Genomic DNA, 19,549 nt, shown 5'->3' on the forward strand with positions numbered 1-19,549 from the left:
ATTAGCGATCCCTTGAACATGCAGCGTGACGTTTTTATTTCCGCTTTGAAGATTCTCTGTTTGAATTTGGCTTCGGATATCTCATTTTGATAAGCCTATGTTTCATTATCTTTCAGATAACACTACGTGGAGGTCAGTGAACTCTTTGATTGTGTAATTTAGTGTTTCTCTTTAAAATGAATTTGAGAGCAATTTGAGGTGGGGATGTCTCACTCATATCCTTCTAAAGAAACAAGCATTTGGGAACCTTTTATAGAAAAAAGCACAGTTGTGAGTGCACTGGAATTCAGGTCAGAGGTAGCAAACCTTAGGAGAGCCCAGGAATGAAGACGGCTGTTTTGAATAGTTATTTCATGTGTAAGGACAAAAGAAAGCCACTGAACTCAGAAGGGGCATAGCCCAGACTTGCTCTCAGAGGGAGACTTCTGCACCAGACTGTAGGCTGACACCGGTGACCAGTGACAGCTGGGGCTGAGCTGTACACCCAGGGGAGCAGGTAAGTGTCGGGGAAGGGTGTGTGTGAGAACAGCAAGCTGGTTGTGCATGCAGGGAGGGTGCCTTTCTAATATGCTGTCAGAAACATCACAGAATGTGCTTTTATTTCTTTTGCGATTACGTATTGAGTGTGTACGATATTGTAGGGACTGAAAGGAGACGAAAGAGCTGAATGGCTTTCTCTAGAATGGTGGCCTGTCTCCTGAGTAGTAACTTGCTGACCCTGCCCCTGAAGTGAAAAAGAGGGTGAAGGGCTACTTGCTCAAGCTTGTTCTCTTTTCTTACCTCTTCCCCCTCTGTGGTTTCCTCTGCCGCTGAACAGGGCCCAGGCAGCCTGCCATGAGATCGTGCTCCAAGGACCGGTCGTTCTGCTGGACCCACGGGCTCCTGGTATTCATCAGCCTGCTCCTCAGTGAGTGACGGGGTCCGTGGGGATGGAGGCCAATTGGGTCATCTGGGCTAGCTGTGCCATGACCACTAAGTGAGCTGTTGAGGTTCAAATGTCTTTGGCAACAAAAAGAGAAAAACGCTCTGTTGTGGTTAAAAATGCAGCATATTTGGTTGGAGTCCTGAGGTGGAAAGAAAAGAAAGACTTTTTGGTGGTGAGGAGGCTGGGAAACCTGAGCCAGGGCTGTCTTGGCTGCATTCAGGGAAACTTAACCATTCATTGCCTGGGCTTAAGGCTGAGCTCCAGCCAAATCACAACGGAGAGGGCCCTTGAAGATCTCAATGTTAAAATTGTGTTAGTAATTTGCGTTTGTGTTCACTTTAAAAGTTAAAAAGAATGTATCTGTGGGTAAAATGTGTCTATAGCAGGCGCCCTTCACATCCCTGTGAGTCGCTTTTTCCTCCACTCGGAAATGCTGTTCAGACTCTCAGATGAAACCGTGTTTATCACAGCACCGTTTTAGGAAAACCCTGGAAAGAAACAGGAGGTGCCCATTAATTCAGGAGCATGTGAACAAGTGGCAGAGTCTCTGTACCATGGCGTATGATGGAGGCTTACAAAAACAAATGTTCTAGTTGTCCGGAATGTTCAACTTCCATGGAGTAAGGCGAATAGATTTCCATCGGCAAGATGCAGGAAACTAAACCCAATAGGATTTTCACTTTATCAAAGGAAAGGCAGCCACCAAAATTTAAGTGTTTATAACCTACGTGTTTCTAAGACTATGCTAAAAATCTGGAAGAAATCAGTAGTTTGTCAGCTAGGGGAGGGATAGGGGAGGGCGTAAAATTGTGGAAGAAAATATGAAAGGGGAAAAAGTACAGAACACAGAATGCTAAGCAAAAAAAAAAAAAAAAGAACCTGAGAAAAGGATTATCCTAATCTCGGCTGTCTGTCAGGCTGTAATCTAGGCTGTATTTAGGAATGCTCAAGCTCCGCACACAGTGAAGTGAATTTTTGTCTCTGGTCTCTGGATTACCCCTCTTTTCCCGTTGATCCTTGATTCAGGGAAAGGAATGCGTGGTGAAGCAATGCTAATGAAAATGGGGATGAGGAATTCGCCTTCATCATTCTCAAACTCTTGCCCCCTTCCTAAACATGTGTTTCAATGGGAAAATGTGGAAGGGAAATAGGGAGCCTGAGGGTGGCTCAGGTCACATCTAATTTCCCAGGGACACAGGCAGCAGCAGATGAGGGTGGTCTTCGACTTTTGGGGTCCCCCCGAACATTACAATACCAGGATTTACTAAGTGCCCAGCCCATGTTGCAAGCATGGATCTGGGGGAGAAAGAGTCTCTGCATTAGGGGCTCCAGACAGACAGGAGACAGTGGAGACGGCACCAGGAAGTGCAGTCTGGGCATCACATATGGACTGCTGGTTTGTGTTTGTGAGTGTGGGGATGGGGCTGTGTCAGACAAATGAGGAATATTTTATGTTGTTTACAGAGCTTGAAATTTTATACATTTTAATGAATATTTAGCTCCACATTATAAATGACCACCCACTACCTGGCTTGTTTTTCATTCTATAGTTCAGAGAGCTCCGGCTGCCTTCCTTCTTGCTCTCAGTGTTTTTTCTTCTTCCTTCTGTGCTCACCATCACCTTCTGGGGCAGATCCTCCGGAAGCCTGAGGGCTGAGCCTCCTCTCTCCCTGGGTCCATTATCCAGGAAGTTGTCTGTTTAGGCTGGCTGTTTAACCCTCTGCTAGCCAGCAGTCCGTGCTCTGCTCAGCCACTGAAAGTATCTGCTTCGTCTGCTCAGGAGAAGGCGTTTGTGGTTGAGACCCTGGCAGCTGCTCAGGTCCTGGTGGGCTCAGACAATAGTGCAGCTGAGCTCTGGGGAAAGCAGGTGAGGATGGAAGAGCACATGGACAGCGTCCAGCAGTGGGGAGAATCTGAGCTGGGAGAGGAAAGTGAGCTCCAGGTTTTCCTCTGCCCTGTGTTACCCAGGACAATTCTTTCCTCTAGAGACACCCCTCCTCTGTAAAAGCAGGGGTTAGGCAGATGATTTCTGACTCCCTTCCAGCTGCGTGGTTCTTTTACTGACTCCTGCGGCTTTGTTAAGGTTTCTGCGCTGTCTCTTCCATCCTGTCCTCTTCTATCTTGTGGCCTGACAGGCACTCATAGCTGGTAAGCCTGTTTTGGGCTCCTTCAGAGAGAAGACCACAGGCTTTCTCTGTGGCCACTTCCTGTGCCCTCAAGTGAGGAAAGAACTCACCGTCACGCCTCCTTCACTTGATCCCCTGCTTTCTCTGCCTCTGCTCCTGCGAGGGGTTTGGAAGACACTGTCTGCAGGCCACATGCTGAAGGACATTGTTTGAGTCTGTTCTCACACTGCTATAAAGAAGTACCGCAGGCAGAGTAATTTATAAAGGAAAGAGGGGACAAACATCCAACTCCTATCAGTGAGACGGCGCCCTGTCCAGTCCTGCCTAGGACCATAGAAGAGAGGTAGCAAGTGTCAAGAGGCAGAGGTGCTGGCTCCCTTTACCTTCCACGGTGACTGTGAGTCGCCTGATACCCCCACCAGAAGCACATGTTGGCACCGCACTTCCTGTACAGCCTGCAGAACCCAGCACATTTTAAATAGCTTTTCTTTTTTTTGGGGGGGGGGACGGAGTTTTGCTCTTGTTACCCAGGCTGGAGTGCAATGGCGCAATCTCGGCTCACCGCAACCTCCGCCTCCTGGGTTCAGGCAATTCTCCTGCCTCAGCCTCCTGAGTAGCTGGGATTAGAGGCGCGCTCCACCATGCCCAGCCAATTTTTTGTATTTTTAGTAGAGAAGGGGTTTCACCATGTTGACCAAGATGGTCTCGATCTCTTGACCTCGTGATCCACCTGCCTTGGCCTCCCAAAGTGCTGGGATTACAGGAGTGAGCCACCATGCCGGCCTTAAATAGCCTTTCTTTATAAATTACCTGGCCTTAGGTATTTCTTTATAGCAATGCAAAAATGGACTGACAAACCCGGTAACCGGCTGATGTGGATCCTGAAGGCCTGTGGCCCTGGTGCTAAGGGGTGCTGAGCCTGGGTGGGCCTAGTCCCTTGAGGGAGCTGAAGGGAGGGGTGAGGCCTGGCCTAGAGGAGGGGCCCGGTGAACTGAGGTAGTGAATAACCACAAACAGAAATATTAGAAACACTCATACCTCAGGATTGGCAGGAGCTATTCTCTGCTTCCAGTGAGGGCCAGAGTTAGGTATGAGGACAGCAGGAGGGTGCAGGCTGGAAATAAGGAGAACTTTATTCATTAGGGAGAGCCCTGGGTGTCCTGCCACTCAGCAGCAAACCCAGATGGACCTGAGCTGCTGAAGAAAGGAGGCGGTTCTTTCTTCAAAGGACAAGGGTACCTGTGGCAGTTTTCCCCAGTCCAGACTGGTCCCACCCCGGTTCCCAGAAAGAGAGAGATCTCTGAGTTCACTTGGGGCTGTGCGTGTTGAACCAGGAAGGGCTCAGGAGGAGGCAGAGCTGAGGTGGCTGTGCCCACTGGTCAGGGCTCTGTGGGAGACAGTGACTGAGGGAGAATGACCAGGGGACCCGGGGGCACTGCACAGGGAAGTGCTCTCCTGGTGGCAGAAGCACAGTGCCAGCAAACAGTCCATCTGGTCTGGGGCAAGTGTCAAAGTCCCTCACACTTTTAGTCCCTTCCAGTGAGCAGGGTCTCCTGACTAGTTCTGTCTAGAAAATATAGGCAGAGATTACGTCACTTCCGGGCTGTGCAGTGAAAGCCCCACAGGTGCTTCTTTTGACTCCTCCCTTCCCTACCATGGGGGCTGAGGAGGCTGTGAGGAGGCTGTGGGTTCCATATGGGGCTCCTACAAGGTGTGGAGCCCCCACCCATGTGTCAGTGACCTCACTGTATCTTATGGGAAATATAGTTTCATTAATATGCAAACTCCCTTTATTCTACGTTCCTCAATTTGGTTGTTTGTTGCCGCAGGATGACCTAATTCACTTCCCATCCTATCCTGTCCTATTCTATCCTAATTAGTTCCCTTCCTAAAAGGTAAGGCAAAGGGAGACAATCTTCATCTTTGCTTTAGTTATGTATTGTTGTGTGAGTTGTCACTCTAGAATTAGTGGGTTAACGCAACACGGGGTCTGGTCTCACAGTTTAGGGAGATCGGCATCCAGGTGTGGTTCAGCTGGGTCCTGTCACTCAGGTTCGCAGAGACTGGAATGAGGGTGTTGGCTGAGGCTGCCCCCAGCTCCCTGCCATGTGGGCCTCTCCACAGAGCAGCTCACAGCGTGGTAGCTGACTTCATCAGCCTGAGCAGGAGAGAGTGATGGAGACAGAGGGTGTGAGCCAGACAGAAGGGACACTCCATCACTTTTGCTGCATTTGCAAGTAATCAGTGCAGCCAATACTCCAGGGGAGGGCATTCCACAGGGCTGTGCACACAGTGGGGAGGCGTCCTTGGGAGCCACGTTAGAAGCTGCCTCCTGCAGTTATGCACTTAGCATATGTCAGAAAATGTGCCAGGTGCTTTTGATCTAGGATCTCATTTGATCCTTACTGTCATGATGGGGCAGGTAAGAAAACTGAAGATCTAGATGATTGTTTTGCCAATCTCTGGGACCAAAATGAAAAAAAAAAGAACAGTGAGGATCTGGGTGTTCAGGAACCTGCTCAAGATCACACTCCACTGGAACCAGAACTTGAGCCAGAATCGCTTCAAATTTCTTACACTTGGAAGCCCTCCCAGAATCGAGAAAGGATTTGGGATGGATTTCTAGGACTCTGAACCAAAGGTCTGTGTTTCTCTCATTTGTTCTTGATGAGAAGATACTGATGGTTTTTGTCTCCATGCCCTAGGTGTCTGCAGCTCTGCAGCCAACACTTCCGGAGCTCATGGCTCTGCTGTGAAGGATTCTGGAAACCACATTTATCTGAAGCGCATCCGAGGAGGTTCTGTCTTGTTTAATGTGACCGAGAAGCCCATGGCAGATGCAGGAGCCGAAATACAGGAGGTTTTATGGCTTTTAGGCACTCCGTTAAAGCACAGGCAGCTGCTGCAAGTCCGTAGAGGAGCCGACTCCCCCACCTGGTTGAGCCTCCAGGACAAGTTCAAGCAGAGGGTCCATGTGCCCAGCCTGTGGTCTCTGAGGATTGAGAACCTGGCCCCTGAAGACAGTGGGCCATACGTGGCCATGACCCGCTTAACTGATGGACAAAGGCTTGGTCAGGTTTTCTACCTGACTGTCTATGGTGAGTGACACCCTCCCTCCATCCTCTGGCTTCCCTGCCTTTTTTGTCTCTAGAGAGTCACTTAGGCCCCATGCAGGGTTGCATTCAAACACTAGCCTTCAGACTCGATTTTCTCCACCAAGAATAAGGCACATGTCCCCAGAATAGACAGGAGAGCTGAGATTCAGACCAGAGAATGAAGTTCTCTCAGTGTTTTGGGAGAGGAAATGGAAATTCAACTAAATAGCCATTTTCCCAGGAAGATTGAATCATATGTAGGATGATTTGCATAGCAGTATTTTATTTCAGATGTAACAAATTTCCAAAAATTAATGGCTGAAAGCAAGAAAAATTCATTATCTCACTGTGTTGTAGGCCAGAGGTCTGACAGTCTCTGAACTAAAATGAAGACGGGGCTGTGTTCTTTCCGGGGGCTCCAGGGAAGAGCCGGTTCTTTTTCCTTCTTCACCTGCTAGTGGCTGCCGGCATCCCACGGCTTGTGGCCATCGTTCTGTATCTTCTAACAGAACACTGATGTTAGTGTCCTACTAGGAGTGTCGGGATAATCTCCCTATTTTAGGTCAGCTGATTAGCAACCTTAATCCTATCTGTGACCTTAATTCCCCTTGCCTCGCAGCCTCACCTATTCCCAGGTTACCAGGACTGGGTCCTAGACATTTTGGAGGCCACTGTTCTGCCTCCCACAGTTGGGAATCCCTGTGAATGGAGTCCTCCCAGTCTGCTCTTCTCTCCCTCAGTCCCAGGCCAGCCTCAGTCACTCAAACCACCACAAATCCACATCTCACAGGCTTTGTAGGTGTAGGAGAAATTTTATACCACAACACATCTTAGGAAACTCATTTACCAGCTCATTCTTTCCCTAAAGTTCCTCTCTGCACAGGGAAATATTCTGCCATGGAGAGAGTGACTTTTGCAATTCTCGGTCCCATGTGATTTCTCAGGCTGGCCTATGAGTCTGACTCTTCTGTCTGCACCACAGGTTCAGTGCACTCTCTAGGCACATGCAGAGTTGTTGACCACAGGTTCAGTGCACTCTCTAAGCACACTCAGGGTCGTTGACCCCAGATTCAGTGGCACTCTCTAAGCACACTCAGAGTCGTTGACCACAGGTTCAGTGCACTCTCTAAGCACACTCAGAGTCGTTGACCACAGATTCAGTGCACTCTCTTAGCACACTCAGAGTCATTGACCACAGATTCAGTGCACTCTCTAAGCACACTCAGAGTCGTTGACCCCAGATTCAGTGGCACTCTCTAAGCACACTCAGAGTCGTTGACCACAGGTTCAGTGCACTCTCTAAGCACACTCAGAGTCGTTGACCACAGATTCAGTGCACTCTCTTAGCACACTCAGAGTCATTGACCACAGATTCAGTGCACTCTCTAAGCACACTCAGAGTCGTTGACCACAGGTTCAGTGCACTCTCTAAGCACACTCAGAGTCGTTGACCACAGGTTCAGTGCACTCTCTAAGCACACTCAGAGTCGTTGACCACAGGTTCAGTGCACTCTCTAAGCACACTCAGGGTCGTTGACCCCAGATTCAGTGGCACTCTCTAAGCACACTCAGAGTCGTTGACCACAGATTCAGTGGCACTCTCTAAGCACACTCAGAGTCATTGACCACAGATTCAGTGCACTCTCTAAGCACACTCAGAGTCGTTGACCACAGATTCAGTGGCACTCTCTAAGCACACTCAGAGTCGTTGACCACAGATTCAGTGCACTCTGTAAGCACACTCAGAGTCGTTGACCACAGATTCAGTGGCACTCTCTAAGCACACTCAGAGTCGTTGACCACAGATTCAGTGCACTCTCTAAGCACACTCAGTCGTTGACCACAGATTCAGTGGCACTCTCTAAGCACACTCAGAGTCGTTGACCACAGATTCAGTGCACTCTCTAAGCACACTCAGAGTCGTTGACCACAGATTCAGTGCACTCTCTAAGCACACTCAGAGTCGTTGACCACAGATTCAGTGCACTCTGTAAGCACACTCAGAGTCGTTGACCACAGATTCAGTGGCACTCTCTAAGCACACTCAGAGTCGTTGACCACAGATTCAGTGCACTCTCTAAGCACACTCAGAGTCGTTGACCCCAGATTGAGTGGCACTCTCTAAGCACACTCAGAGTCGTTGACCACAGGTTCAGTGCACTCTCTAAGCACACTCAGAGTCGTTGACCACAGGTTCAGTGCACTCTCTAAGCACACTCAGGGTCGTTGACCCCAGATTCAGTGGCACTCTCTAAGCACACTCAGAGTCGTTGACCACAGGTTCAGTGCATTCTCTAAGCACACTCAGAGTCGTTGACCACAGATTCAGTGCACTCTCTAAGCACACTCAGAGTCATTGACCACAGATTCAGTGCACTCTCTAAGCACACTCAGAGTCGTTGACCCCAGATTCAGTGGCACTCTCTAAGCACACTCAGAGTCGTTGACCACAGGTTCAGTGCACTCTCTAAGCACACTCAGAGTCGTTGACCACAGGTTCAGTGCACTCTCTAAGCACACTCAGAGTCGTTGACCACAGGTTCAGTGCACTCTCTAAGCACACTCAGGGTCGTTGACCCCAGATTCAGTGGCACTCTCAAGGCACACTCAGAGTCGTTGACCACAGATTCAGTGGCACTCTCTAAGCACACTCAGAGTCATTGACCACAGATTCAGTGCACTCTCTAAGCACACTCAGAGTCGTTGACCACAGATTCAGTGGCACTCTCTAAGCAAACTCAGAGTCGTTGACCACAGATTCAGTGCACTCTGTAAGCACACTCAGAGTCGTTGACCACAGATTCAGTGGCACTCTCTAAGCACACTCAGAGTCGTTGACCACAGATTCAGTGCACTCTCTAAGCACACTCAGTCGTTGACCACAGATTCAGTGACACTCTCTAAGCACACTCAGAGTCGTTGACCACAGATTCAGTGCACTCTCTTAGCACACTCAGAGTCGTTGACCACAGATTCAGTGCACTCTCTAAGCACCCTCAGAGTCGTTGACCACAGATTCAGTGCACTCTCTAAGCACACTCAGAGTCATTGACCACAGGTTCAGTACACTCTCTAAGCACACTCAGAGTCGTTGACCACAGATTCAGTGCACTCTCTAAGCACACTGAGAGTCATTGACCACAGATTCAGTGCACTCTCTAAGCACACTCAGAGTCGTTGACCCCAGATTCAGTGGCACTCTCTAAGCACACTCAGAGTCGTTGACCACAGGTTCAGTGCACTCTCTAAGCACACTCAGAGTCGTTGACCACAGGTTCAGTGCACTCTCTAAGCACACTCAGAGTCGTTGACCACAGGTTCAGTGCACTCTCTAAGCACACTCAGAGTCATTGACCACAGATTCAGTGCACTCTCTAAGCACACTCAGAGTCGTTGACCACAGATTCAGTGCACTCTCTAAGCACACTCAGAGTCGTTGACCACAGATTCAGTGGCACTCTCTAAGCACACTCAGAGTCGTTGACCACAGATTCAGTGCACTCTCTAAGCACACTCAGAGTCGTTGACCCCAGATTCAGTGGCACTCTCTAAGCACACTCAGAGTCGTTGACCACAGGTTCAGTGCACTCTCTAAGCACACTCAGAGTCGTTGACCACAGGTTCAGTGCACTCTCTAAGCACACTCAGAGTCATTGACCACAGATTCAGTGCACTCTCTAAGCACACTCAGAGTCGTTGACCACAGATTCAGTGCACTCTCTAAGCACACTCAGAGTCGTTGACCACAGATTCAGTGGCACTCTCTAAGCACACTCAGAGTCGTTGACCACAGATTCAGTGCACTCTCTAAGCACACTCAGAGTCGTTGACCACAGATTCAGTGGCACTCTCTAAGCACACTCAGAGTCGTTGACCACAGATTCAGTGCACTCTCTAAGCACACTCAGAGTCGTTGACCACAGATTCAGTGGCACTCTCTAAGCACACTCAGAGTCGTTGACCACAGATTCAGTGGCACTCTCTAAGCACACTCAGAGTCGTTGACCACAGGTTCAGTGGCACTCTCTAAGCACACTCAGAGTCATTGACCACAGATTCAGTGCACTCTCTAAGCACACTCAGAGTCGTTGACCACAGATTCAGTGGCACTCTCTAAGCACACTCAGAGTCGTTGACCACAGATTCAGTGCACTCTGTAAGCACACTCAGAGTCGTTGACCACAGATTCAGTGGCACTCTCTAAGCACACTCAGAGTCATTGACCACAGATTCAGTGCACTCTCTAAGCACACTCAGTCGTTGACCACAGATTCAGTGGCACTCTCTAAGCACACTCAGAGTCGTTGACCACAGATTCAGTGCACTCTCTTAGCACACTCAGAGTCGTTGACCACAGATTCAGTGCACTCTCTAAGCACCCTCAGAGTCGTTGACCACAGATTCAGTGCACTCTCTAAGCACACTCAGAGTCATTGACCACAGGTTCAGTGCACTCTCTAAGCACACTCAGAGTCGTTGACCACAGATTCAGTGCACTCTCTAAGCACACTGAGAGTCATTGACCACAGATTCAGTGCACTCTCTAAGCACACTCAGAGTCGTTGACCCCAGATTCAGTGGCACTCTCTAAGCACACTCAGAGTCGTTGACCACAGGTTCAGTGCACTCTCTAAGCACACTCAGAGTCGTTGACCACAGGTTCAGTGCACTCTCTAAGCACACTCAGAGTCATTGACCACAGATTCAGTGCACTCTCTAAGCACACTCAGAGTCGTTGACCACAGGTTCAGTGCACTCTCTAAGCACACTCAGAGTCGTTGACCACAGGTTCAGTGCACTCTCTAAGCACACTCAGAGTCGTTGACCACAGATTCAGTGCACTCTCTAAGCACACTCAGAGTCGTTGACCCCAGATTCAGTGGCACTCTCTAAGCACACTCAGAGTCGTTGACCCCAGATTCAGTGGCACTCTCTAAGCATACTCAGAGTCGTTGACCACAGATTCAGTGGCACTCTCTAAGCACACTCAGAGTCATTGACCACAGATTCAGTGCACTCTCTAAGCACACTCAGAGTCGTTGACCACAGATTCAGTGGCACTCTCTAAGCACACTCAGAGTCGTTGACCACAGATTCAGTGCACTCTCTAAGCACACTCAGAGTCGTTGACCACAGATTCAGTGGCACTCTCTAAGCACACTCAGAGTCGTTGACCACAGATTCAGTGCACTCTCTTAGCACACTCAGAGTCGTTGACCACAGATTCAGTGCACTCTCTAAGCACCCTCAGAGTCGTCGACCACAGATTCAGTGCACTCTCTAAGCACACTCAGAGTCATTGACCACAGGTTCAGTGCACTCTCTAAGCACACTCAGAGTCGTCGACCACAGGTTCAGTGCACTCTCTAAGCACACTCAGAGTCGTTGACCACAGGTTCAGTGCACTCTCTAAGCACACTCAGAGTCATTGACCACAGATTCAGTGCACTCTCTAAGCACACTCAGAGTCGTTGACCACAGGTTCAGTGCACTCTCTAAGCACACTCAGAGTCGTTGACCACAGGTTCAGTGCACTCCCTAAGCACACTCAGAGTCGTTGACCACAGATTCAGTGCACTCTCTAAGCACACTCAGAGTCGTTGACCCCAGATTCAGTGGCACTCTCTAAGCACACTCAGAGTCGTTGACCCCAGATTCAGTGGCACTCTCTAAGCATACTCAGAGTCGTTGACCACAGATTCAGTGGCACTCTCTAAGCACACTCAGAGTTATTGACCACAGATTCAGTGCACTCTCTAAGCACACTCAGAGTCGTTGACCACAGATTCAGTGGCACTCTCTAAGCACACTCAGAGTCGTTGACCACAGATTCAGTGCACTCTCTAAGCACACTCAGAGTCGTTGACCACAGATTCAGTGGCACTCTCTAAGGACACTCAGAGTCGTTGACCACAGATTCAGTGCACTCTCTTAGCACACTCAGAGTCGTTGACCACAGATTCAGTGCACTCTCTAAGCACCCTCAGAGTCGTCGACCACAGATTCAGTGCACTCTCTAAGCACACTCAGAGTCATTGACCACAGGTTCAGTGCACTCTCTAAGCACACTCAGAGTCGTCGACCACAGGTTAAGTGCACTCTCTAAGCACACTCAGAGTCGTTGACCACAGGTTCAGTGCACTCTCTAAGCACACTCAGAGTCGTTGACCACAGGTTCAGTGCACTCTCTAAGCACACTCAGAGTCGTTGACCACAGACTCAGTGCACTCTCTAAGCACACTCAGAGTCGTTGACCACAGATTCAGTGGCACTCTCTAAGCACACTCAGAGTCGTTGACCACAGATTCAGTGCACTCTCTTAGCACACTCAGAGTCGTTGACCACAGATTCAGTGCACTCTCTAAGCACCCTCAGAGTCGTCGACCACAGATTCAGTGCACTCTCTAAGCACACTCAGAGTCATTGACCACAGGTTCAGTGCACTCTCTAAGCACACTCAGAGTCGTCGACCACAGGTTCAGTGCACTCTCTAAGCACACTCAGAGTCGTTGACCACAGGTTCAGTGCACTCTCTAAGCACACTCAGAGTCATTGACCACAGATTCAGTGCACTCTCTAAGCACACTCAGAGTCGTTGACCACAGGTTCAGTGCACTCTCTAAGCACACTCAGAGTCGTTGACCACAGGTTCAGTGCACTCCCTAAGCACACTCAGAGTCGTTGACCACAGATTCAGTGCACTCTCTAAGCACACTCAGAGTCGTTGACCCCAGATTCAGTGGCACTCTCTAAGCACACTCAGAGTCGTTGACCCCAGATTCAGTGGCACTCTCTAAGCATACTCAGAGTCGTTGACCACAGATTCAGTGGCACTCTCTAAGCACACTCAGAGTTATTGACCACAGATTCAGTGCACTCTCTAAGCACACTCAGAGTCGTTGACCACAGATTCAGTGGCACTCTCTAAGCACACTCAGAGTCGTTGACCACAGATTCAGTGCACTCTCTAAGCACACTCAGAGTCGTTGACCACAGATTCAGTGGCACTCTCTAAGGACACTCAGAGTCGTTGACCACAGATTCAGTGCACTCTCTTAGCACATTCAGAGTCGTTGACCACAGATTCAGTGCACTCTCTAAGCACCCTCAGAGTCGTCGACCACAGATTCAGTGCACTCTCTAAGCACACTCAGAGTCATTGACCACAGGTTCAGTGCACTCTCTAAGCACACTCAGAGTCGTCGACCACAGGTTAAGTGCACTCTCTAAGCACACTCAGAGTCGTTGACCACAGGTTCAGTGCACTCTCTAAGCACACTCAGAGTCGTTGACCACAGGTTCAGTGCACTCTCTAAGCACACTCAGAGTCGTTGACCACAGACTCAGTGCACTCTCTAAGCACACTCAGAGTCGTTGACCACAGATTCAGTGGCACTCTCTAAGCACACTCAGAGTCGTTGACCACAGGTTCAGTGCACTCTCTAAGCACACTCAGAGTCGTTGAACACAGATTCAGTGCACTCTCTAAGCACACTCAGAGTCGTTGACCACAGATTCAGTTGCACTCTCTAAGCACACTCAGAGTCGTTGACCACAGGTTCAGTGCACTCTCTAAGCACACTCAGAGTCGTTGACCACAGGTTCAGTGCACTCTCTAAGCACACTCAGAGTCGTTGACCACAGATTCAGTGCACTCTCTAAGCACACTCAGAGTCGTTGACCCCAGATTCAGTGGCACTCTCTAAGCACACTCAGAGTCGTTGACCACAAGTTCAGTGCACTCTCTAAGCACACTCAGAGTCGTTGACCACAGGTTCAGTGCACTCTCTAAGCACACTGAGTCATTGACCACAGGTTCAGTGCACTCTCTAAGCACACTCAGAGTCATTGACCACAGGTTCAGTGCACTCTCTAAGCACACTCAGAGTCATTGACCACAGGTTCAGTGCACTCTCTAAGCACACTCAGAGTCGTTGACCACAGATTCAGTGGCACTCTCTAAGCACATTCAGAGTCGTTGACCACAGATTCAGTGGCACTCTCTAGGCACACTGAGTCATTGACCACAGGTTCAGTGCACTCTCTAAGCACACTCAGAGTCGTTGTTCCCAGGCCCTATCACTGCATCTCTCACAGACGTGTGTACTTTTCTGATCAGGGACCTTTCTCTGTCCTTCCAGAGCTGGCCTAATGTCCTGCCCCATAAAGGCTGTGCAGTCCCAGGCATGGCCTCAGCTGGAGATGCGGGAGAACACTGGGCCAGCGCAACCCCATCGTCCCCAGACCTCTTCCTCTTCCTGAAGAGACCTCAGTTTTCTGCAAATGCTGTGCTTTGGGAAGGGGGACTTTCTTCTTTATTTTCCTTAGGACAGTTTTAAGACCTATTGAATCTAGAGAACCAACATGGAGCTGAACTCTGTGGCTTCCCTCCTTGTTTCATTAGCTCTGTATTTAGCTTTGGGCAAGCAGTGTTTTATGTGTAGAATACACACACTTGCATGCTGTGGCTGCAATGAGAAAATAATGAGGAATTGTGATGTACAATGTTCTCCATGCATGTGAGAGTCCCCTCTTTTGTCTCCTTCTGCCCCAGAGCCTGTGCCTCACCCTGAGATCCTGGCCAAGTCACTGTCTATCACACCAGGCCTGTGTAACATCACTCTGGAGTGTAGGGTTCCAGGGGCCACCCAGGATCTGAATGTGACTTGGGAGAGCAAGGGCCTCTTCAGAGAGCTGGAACAGAGAGACACACCAGGATCAACCGCCAAGCTTTGGACTCTGGCTGTGAGCCTGCCCCTGAGCCAGCGGATCGGCGATCTCACCTGTGTGGTCAGCAACCAGGTGGATCAGAAAGCTGCGACCTTAGACCTTGGGAAAGTCTGTGCCCAAGGTGAGTGGTGAGTATAGCCTGCAAGTTAGGAGGGGCTGTCCGAACTCAGGTAGCACTGGGGTCTGACAGTTCTGGGATCTCTCCCCACCATGAGCATCAGCACCACCTTCTACCTGCTCACCACGGACAGCACTGTGGGAGTCACCTCCACCTGACTTTGCCTGGAATCCTCCCTCCCATCTATACCCTCCTTGCCATGCCCCACAGCCTCCTTCCAGGAGCTCTCCCACCCCATCCATATTCTGCTGAATAGCCAGAGTAGGCTTTGGGAAAAGAGGGTCAGGTTGGGTGGTTTCTGTGGTATATGTGGGATCTGGCCTCCAGTTATTCCCCCATGGAATTCAGGGCTCAGATTCTCCTCTGCCCACATTTCTGGCCTCACGTATGCACTTCACATCAAACTGCTTGCTTATATTTCCCAAAATATGTCCTGCTTCTTGTAAGCTTCTCAGCTTCTGAACATGATATTTTACTCCATCAGCCCTCCCACAGCTTGTGGCAAGACTTCCCTTTTTATTTTTTCCAAGCATTCCTTCCGGCCATGGTCATTTTATAGGCATGAGACAGGTGCAGCTACACAGGATCCCTGACGTAGCAGCATTCTATAGTTGGTTAAAATACTGCCATTGCTGCCTGGAAGTTTTTAATCAAGGGAATTTGAATTTGCATTACACAGTGCCCTGAAAATGATGTATGTTTCTGCAGTCAGGCCCACCTCCTGAGGGAGCTGTCCATGGCAGCCCACACTGAGCAGTATGATGTGCTGCCCTGTAGACTGCAACACCTTGATGTTTTCCTTCGAATCCCTGTGCCAAGCACAGCTCCTGTAACACTTGCTCACAATCAGTGTTCACTGAATGAATGAATGACCTGATACCGTGTATACAGCCTAGTCCTCTCCAACTCTTCCTCCAGGTTCTGCTGGGCTATCTGATGTGTCAACATGTCTTTAAATCACCCTGACTCCTATCTAGAAATGTTAAGCACTTAGTGTGACCACAAGGCCCTCTGGCCACAGACTCCTCCCTCCCTCTGACTCTCCTTGTCACGGTTCCTCCCTGCCCTGTCCTTTCATGCTGCAGTGGGGTGATGGCAAATCCCAGAGATGGTGTCTTGACACAGCCATTTCCCGACCTTGGTGCTCCTATTTCCTGGAATGCCCCATCCTTAATATCTGAAAATCTCATAGTCCCCCCTGAAGCCTCAGTTTAGCCAGCAACTCCTCTGGAGGCCTGCCCTGAAGACCTTGCACAAGGTGGAAACCTCTATTGCAGCTGCGATCCCTGTGTCTGGCAGTTGGTATTCTCTGTCTTCCCTCCTGTGTGCTGGGCTGCTGTGCACATTTTCTTGTGCATCTCAGCATCCCTGGCACTAAGCAGCAGCTCCTAACCAGTTGAATGAATGGACCTGCCATGCTCCTCCCTCTGCAGCTTCTGCACCAGCCTCCTTCCCACTTGTCCACCTGCTCTCCCCCCTTGTCTTTCCTTTGGCAGTCAGTGTCTCAGATTATCTCCTGTCTTAACATTTCCACTCTCCCCATGTGACTGGAACAGGTTTACACAAACAGGATGTGACTAGACTGCTGCCAGGCATCCTAGGGGCTTCTGTGGCTGTGCTGTTAGTCCTGGGAAGTGGGCTGTATGTTTTGAAGACATGTCAGAAGAAGAAGAAGATGGTGATGGAAATAAAAAGGAGTAAGTTGCATTTCTCCTGACATGCCCAGACACCTCCCTTCCCTCACTAAAACCTCAGCTTCTTTTTTTCTGAATATTATTCCCAGCGAGTGGACTCTGCTGAGGGAATGATGGCCGTGGTCTTGGCCTTGGGGTTCATGGCAGTGGGGAGGGCTACAGGTTTGTAAGACACAGATTCGAGCTTTGATTTTGTCAGGTGGAGGATTGCAGAAGAACCATGGGGTTGATGATGGTGGCATCCCCTTTGAGACGCTCAGCCAGCAAGTGCAAGGTGAGGGCAAGGACAAGGTGAGTGCCAGGGCACTGGCCACCCTGGGAACTCCCACGTCTCTCTGCCCAGCCTTGGGCTTCCAATTCCAGGAGCTGTCACTTCTGGTCCAACTGCCTATTTATCTATATCTGGATAATCAACAGTATTGACTAAGAAAATTTACATCTGGGTGGATGTAGTGCTGAACACTTTAGAGGAATTCATAAGCAGTGCATGGCAGTGGGTACTGGCCCTGCGGGTCCCTGCAGATTCATTCCATCCTTCAGCTGATCCAGCAACCTCTGTGTTGTATTTCAGAGCATCGGTGAACAATATCTGGGAAAAAAGGAATCTCTCATTACTACCTGCAGTGAGGTCTGTTATCCAGACCAGACGATGGAGATCATTTGATTGGAGGAAGCAGGAGGATCTGGCACTCCCAGGACACCTGCACTCTGAGCCTAAGTCCTGCAGACCCCTGCCTTTCCCAGCTCTGATTCAGTTCCAGCTTCCCCTTGTGTGTGTTGAATTGTCAGAGGCTGCAGTAAATGTACTCCCTTGGAGAGGCATCGCTGCCAACATTTCTGAAAGGCTATGTCAGTACCAGTGGGGCCCCTGCAACAATACTTGCCATCCAGCCTGGACTTTCTTGGACCAAATCAATCAATCTATCTTTGCCAAAATCAGATGAAATGTCAACTCCAACCTTGCCTTGCATCAAAAGCCTTGGTATCCTGCCCAATATGCCTGAAACGGCATATACTGGGAGACTACTGTGCTGGTAGCTGGTCTCCATATAGCTCCCCTTTGTTTGGAGACTTTAAATGGCTACGCTAATGCCACTCTGGGGTTTCCCCCACCAGACAATTGTCAACACATACTCCAAATCAATAACACTACCCCCAACGAAACACAGTCTCTTTCCTACTTCAATAGCACCTTATACACTCTAATTATAGTGAAACCATTGCTATCCCCTGGGGGCCCTCTGGCTATGCAGATCCTGTGGGTGGTGATACCTGCCTCCACATTGGACAGGGACATGCACTGAGGGTGGCCATTAATTTTATTCATGGTCTGGGATAATATTCCCCTCCCCAGTAATCTAGATGCTTGCAAACCTCACTGGTTATGAATGTGCCAGACTCTTTTTTGGTGGGACCCTATCACAGCATTCTTTCCCTGCCACTGGTACAATCCTGTTTCAGCAACAAATTAAAATAGTAAGCTTATATGTAGTAAAAGCTCTTAATGATAGTAGCACTAAACTTGTGTTGTCGTTGGATGAATTTGCTCAGCTGCATACTGTTGCATTGCAAAATCGAATGGAATTAGATACGTTTACCGCAGTCTGAGGAGGGGTTTGCACCTTACTGTATACTGAATATTGTATGTATATCCCTGACAATTCTCACAATATTACCCTTCTTGCCCAAGACATGCAAAAACAAGTAAAACAGTCAGAATCTAACCATCAGCATCCCATCATGGACTGACTGTCCAGCTGGCATTGGCACTGGCCATGGTAGGTGTGGATTTTATTAATTATGCTTTTAATTTTCCTATGCTTGTCCTGTATGTGTAACCTATATCAACTATGTATTCCTGGTTTATCTGTAAGGTATTTTCCTTATAACTGAGTACTAAATTGAGGCCAAATGTGGAGCAGAAGTTAAATATTAAATTTAAACTCAATTGAACATGGACACAAACCAGATAACTTCTAATCTTATGGCCTTGGGCAGTCTAGTCTACAGACATGAAGGAAGTTTGTTTGGGAAAAAAATATTGAAGAATAATTTATAGAAAAAAGAACTGTATATGGTAAATTCTTATCCTAAAAGTAATTAACTGATTTTTTTTTTTGAGACGGAGTTTTGCTCTTGTTACCCAGGCTGGAGTGCAATGGCGCGATCTCGGCTCACCACAACCTCCGCCTCCTGGTTTCCGGCAGTTCTCCTGCCTCAGCCTTCTGAGTAGCTGGGATTACAGGCACGTGCCACCATGCCCAGCTAATTTGTTTTTTTTTTTTTTGTATTTTCAGTAGAGATGGGGTTTCACCATGTTGACCAGGATGGTCTCAATCTCTTGACCTCATGATCCACCTGCCTCGGCCTCTCAAAGTGCTGGGATGACAGGTGTGAGCCACCGCGCCCAGCCTAATTACCTGATTTATTAAAAAAAATATACTTACAAGTCAGAAAGTTGAAGCTTGTCAAAAATTGTCTGTAAAAGTCATAAAAATTTTGTAAAAAACTTTATGCAAGAAATGTTGTACAATTTAATTGTAAAATAAATTCTGTGTATAAACATATTGGCTAAAGTTGAAGGGGTCTCATCCAGTTTTTCTGTAAAATAAGCATTAAAATAATAGCACAATGGATTTCTCTTAAGGCACTAACTTAAAGCTCTTTAACAAAAATTATGAAGGTTTAAAAAGGGTCTGTAAAAATCTTACCTTATGGTCAAACATAAAATTTTTTTCATTCTTCTGTATATGGGTTAACCTGTTTTCCCAGCACCATTTATTTAATAGGGAGTCTTTTCTTTACTGCCTATTTTTTTTCAGGTTTGTTGAAGATCAGATGGTTATAGGTGTCTGGCTTTC

General features: G+C 48.7%; 1 protein-coding gene across 6 annotated transcripts; it reads left to right on the forward strand.

The window, feature by feature from the left end:
• On the forward strand, positions 1-19,267 carry LOC118142787 (SLAM family member 9-like). Of its 6 annotated transcripts, none has more exons than XM_035279382.3 (7): positions 1-132; positions 818-907; positions 5,757-6,149; positions 14,701-14,997; positions 16,551-16,691; positions 16,888-16,979; positions 17,260-19,267. In XM_035279382.3, the coding sequence occupies exons 2-7, from the start codon at positions 835-837 to the stop codon at positions 17,350-17,352; spliced, it is 1,089 nt and encodes a 362-aa protein (XP_035135273.2). In that variant the 5' UTR covers positions 1-132; positions 818-834; the 3' UTR covers positions 17,353-19,267. The 6 variants fall into 6 exon arrangements, with proteins under 6 accessions (XP_035135273.2, XP_078211449.1, XP_078211450.1 ...); XM_078355323.1 differs by having other exon boundaries at positions 16,888-16,962; XM_035279381.3 differs by lacking the exon at positions 1-132 and adding an exon at positions 201-496.
• Positions 19,268-19,549: the final 282 nt, after the last annotated feature.

This window comes from Callithrix jacchus, chromosome 18 (genome assembly GCF_049354715.1).
Source record: "Callithrix jacchus isolate 240 chromosome 18, calJac240_pri, whole genome shotgun sequence".
Taxonomy (NCBI): domain Eukaryota; kingdom Metazoa; phylum Chordata; class Mammalia; order Primates; family Cebidae; genus Callithrix; species Callithrix jacchus.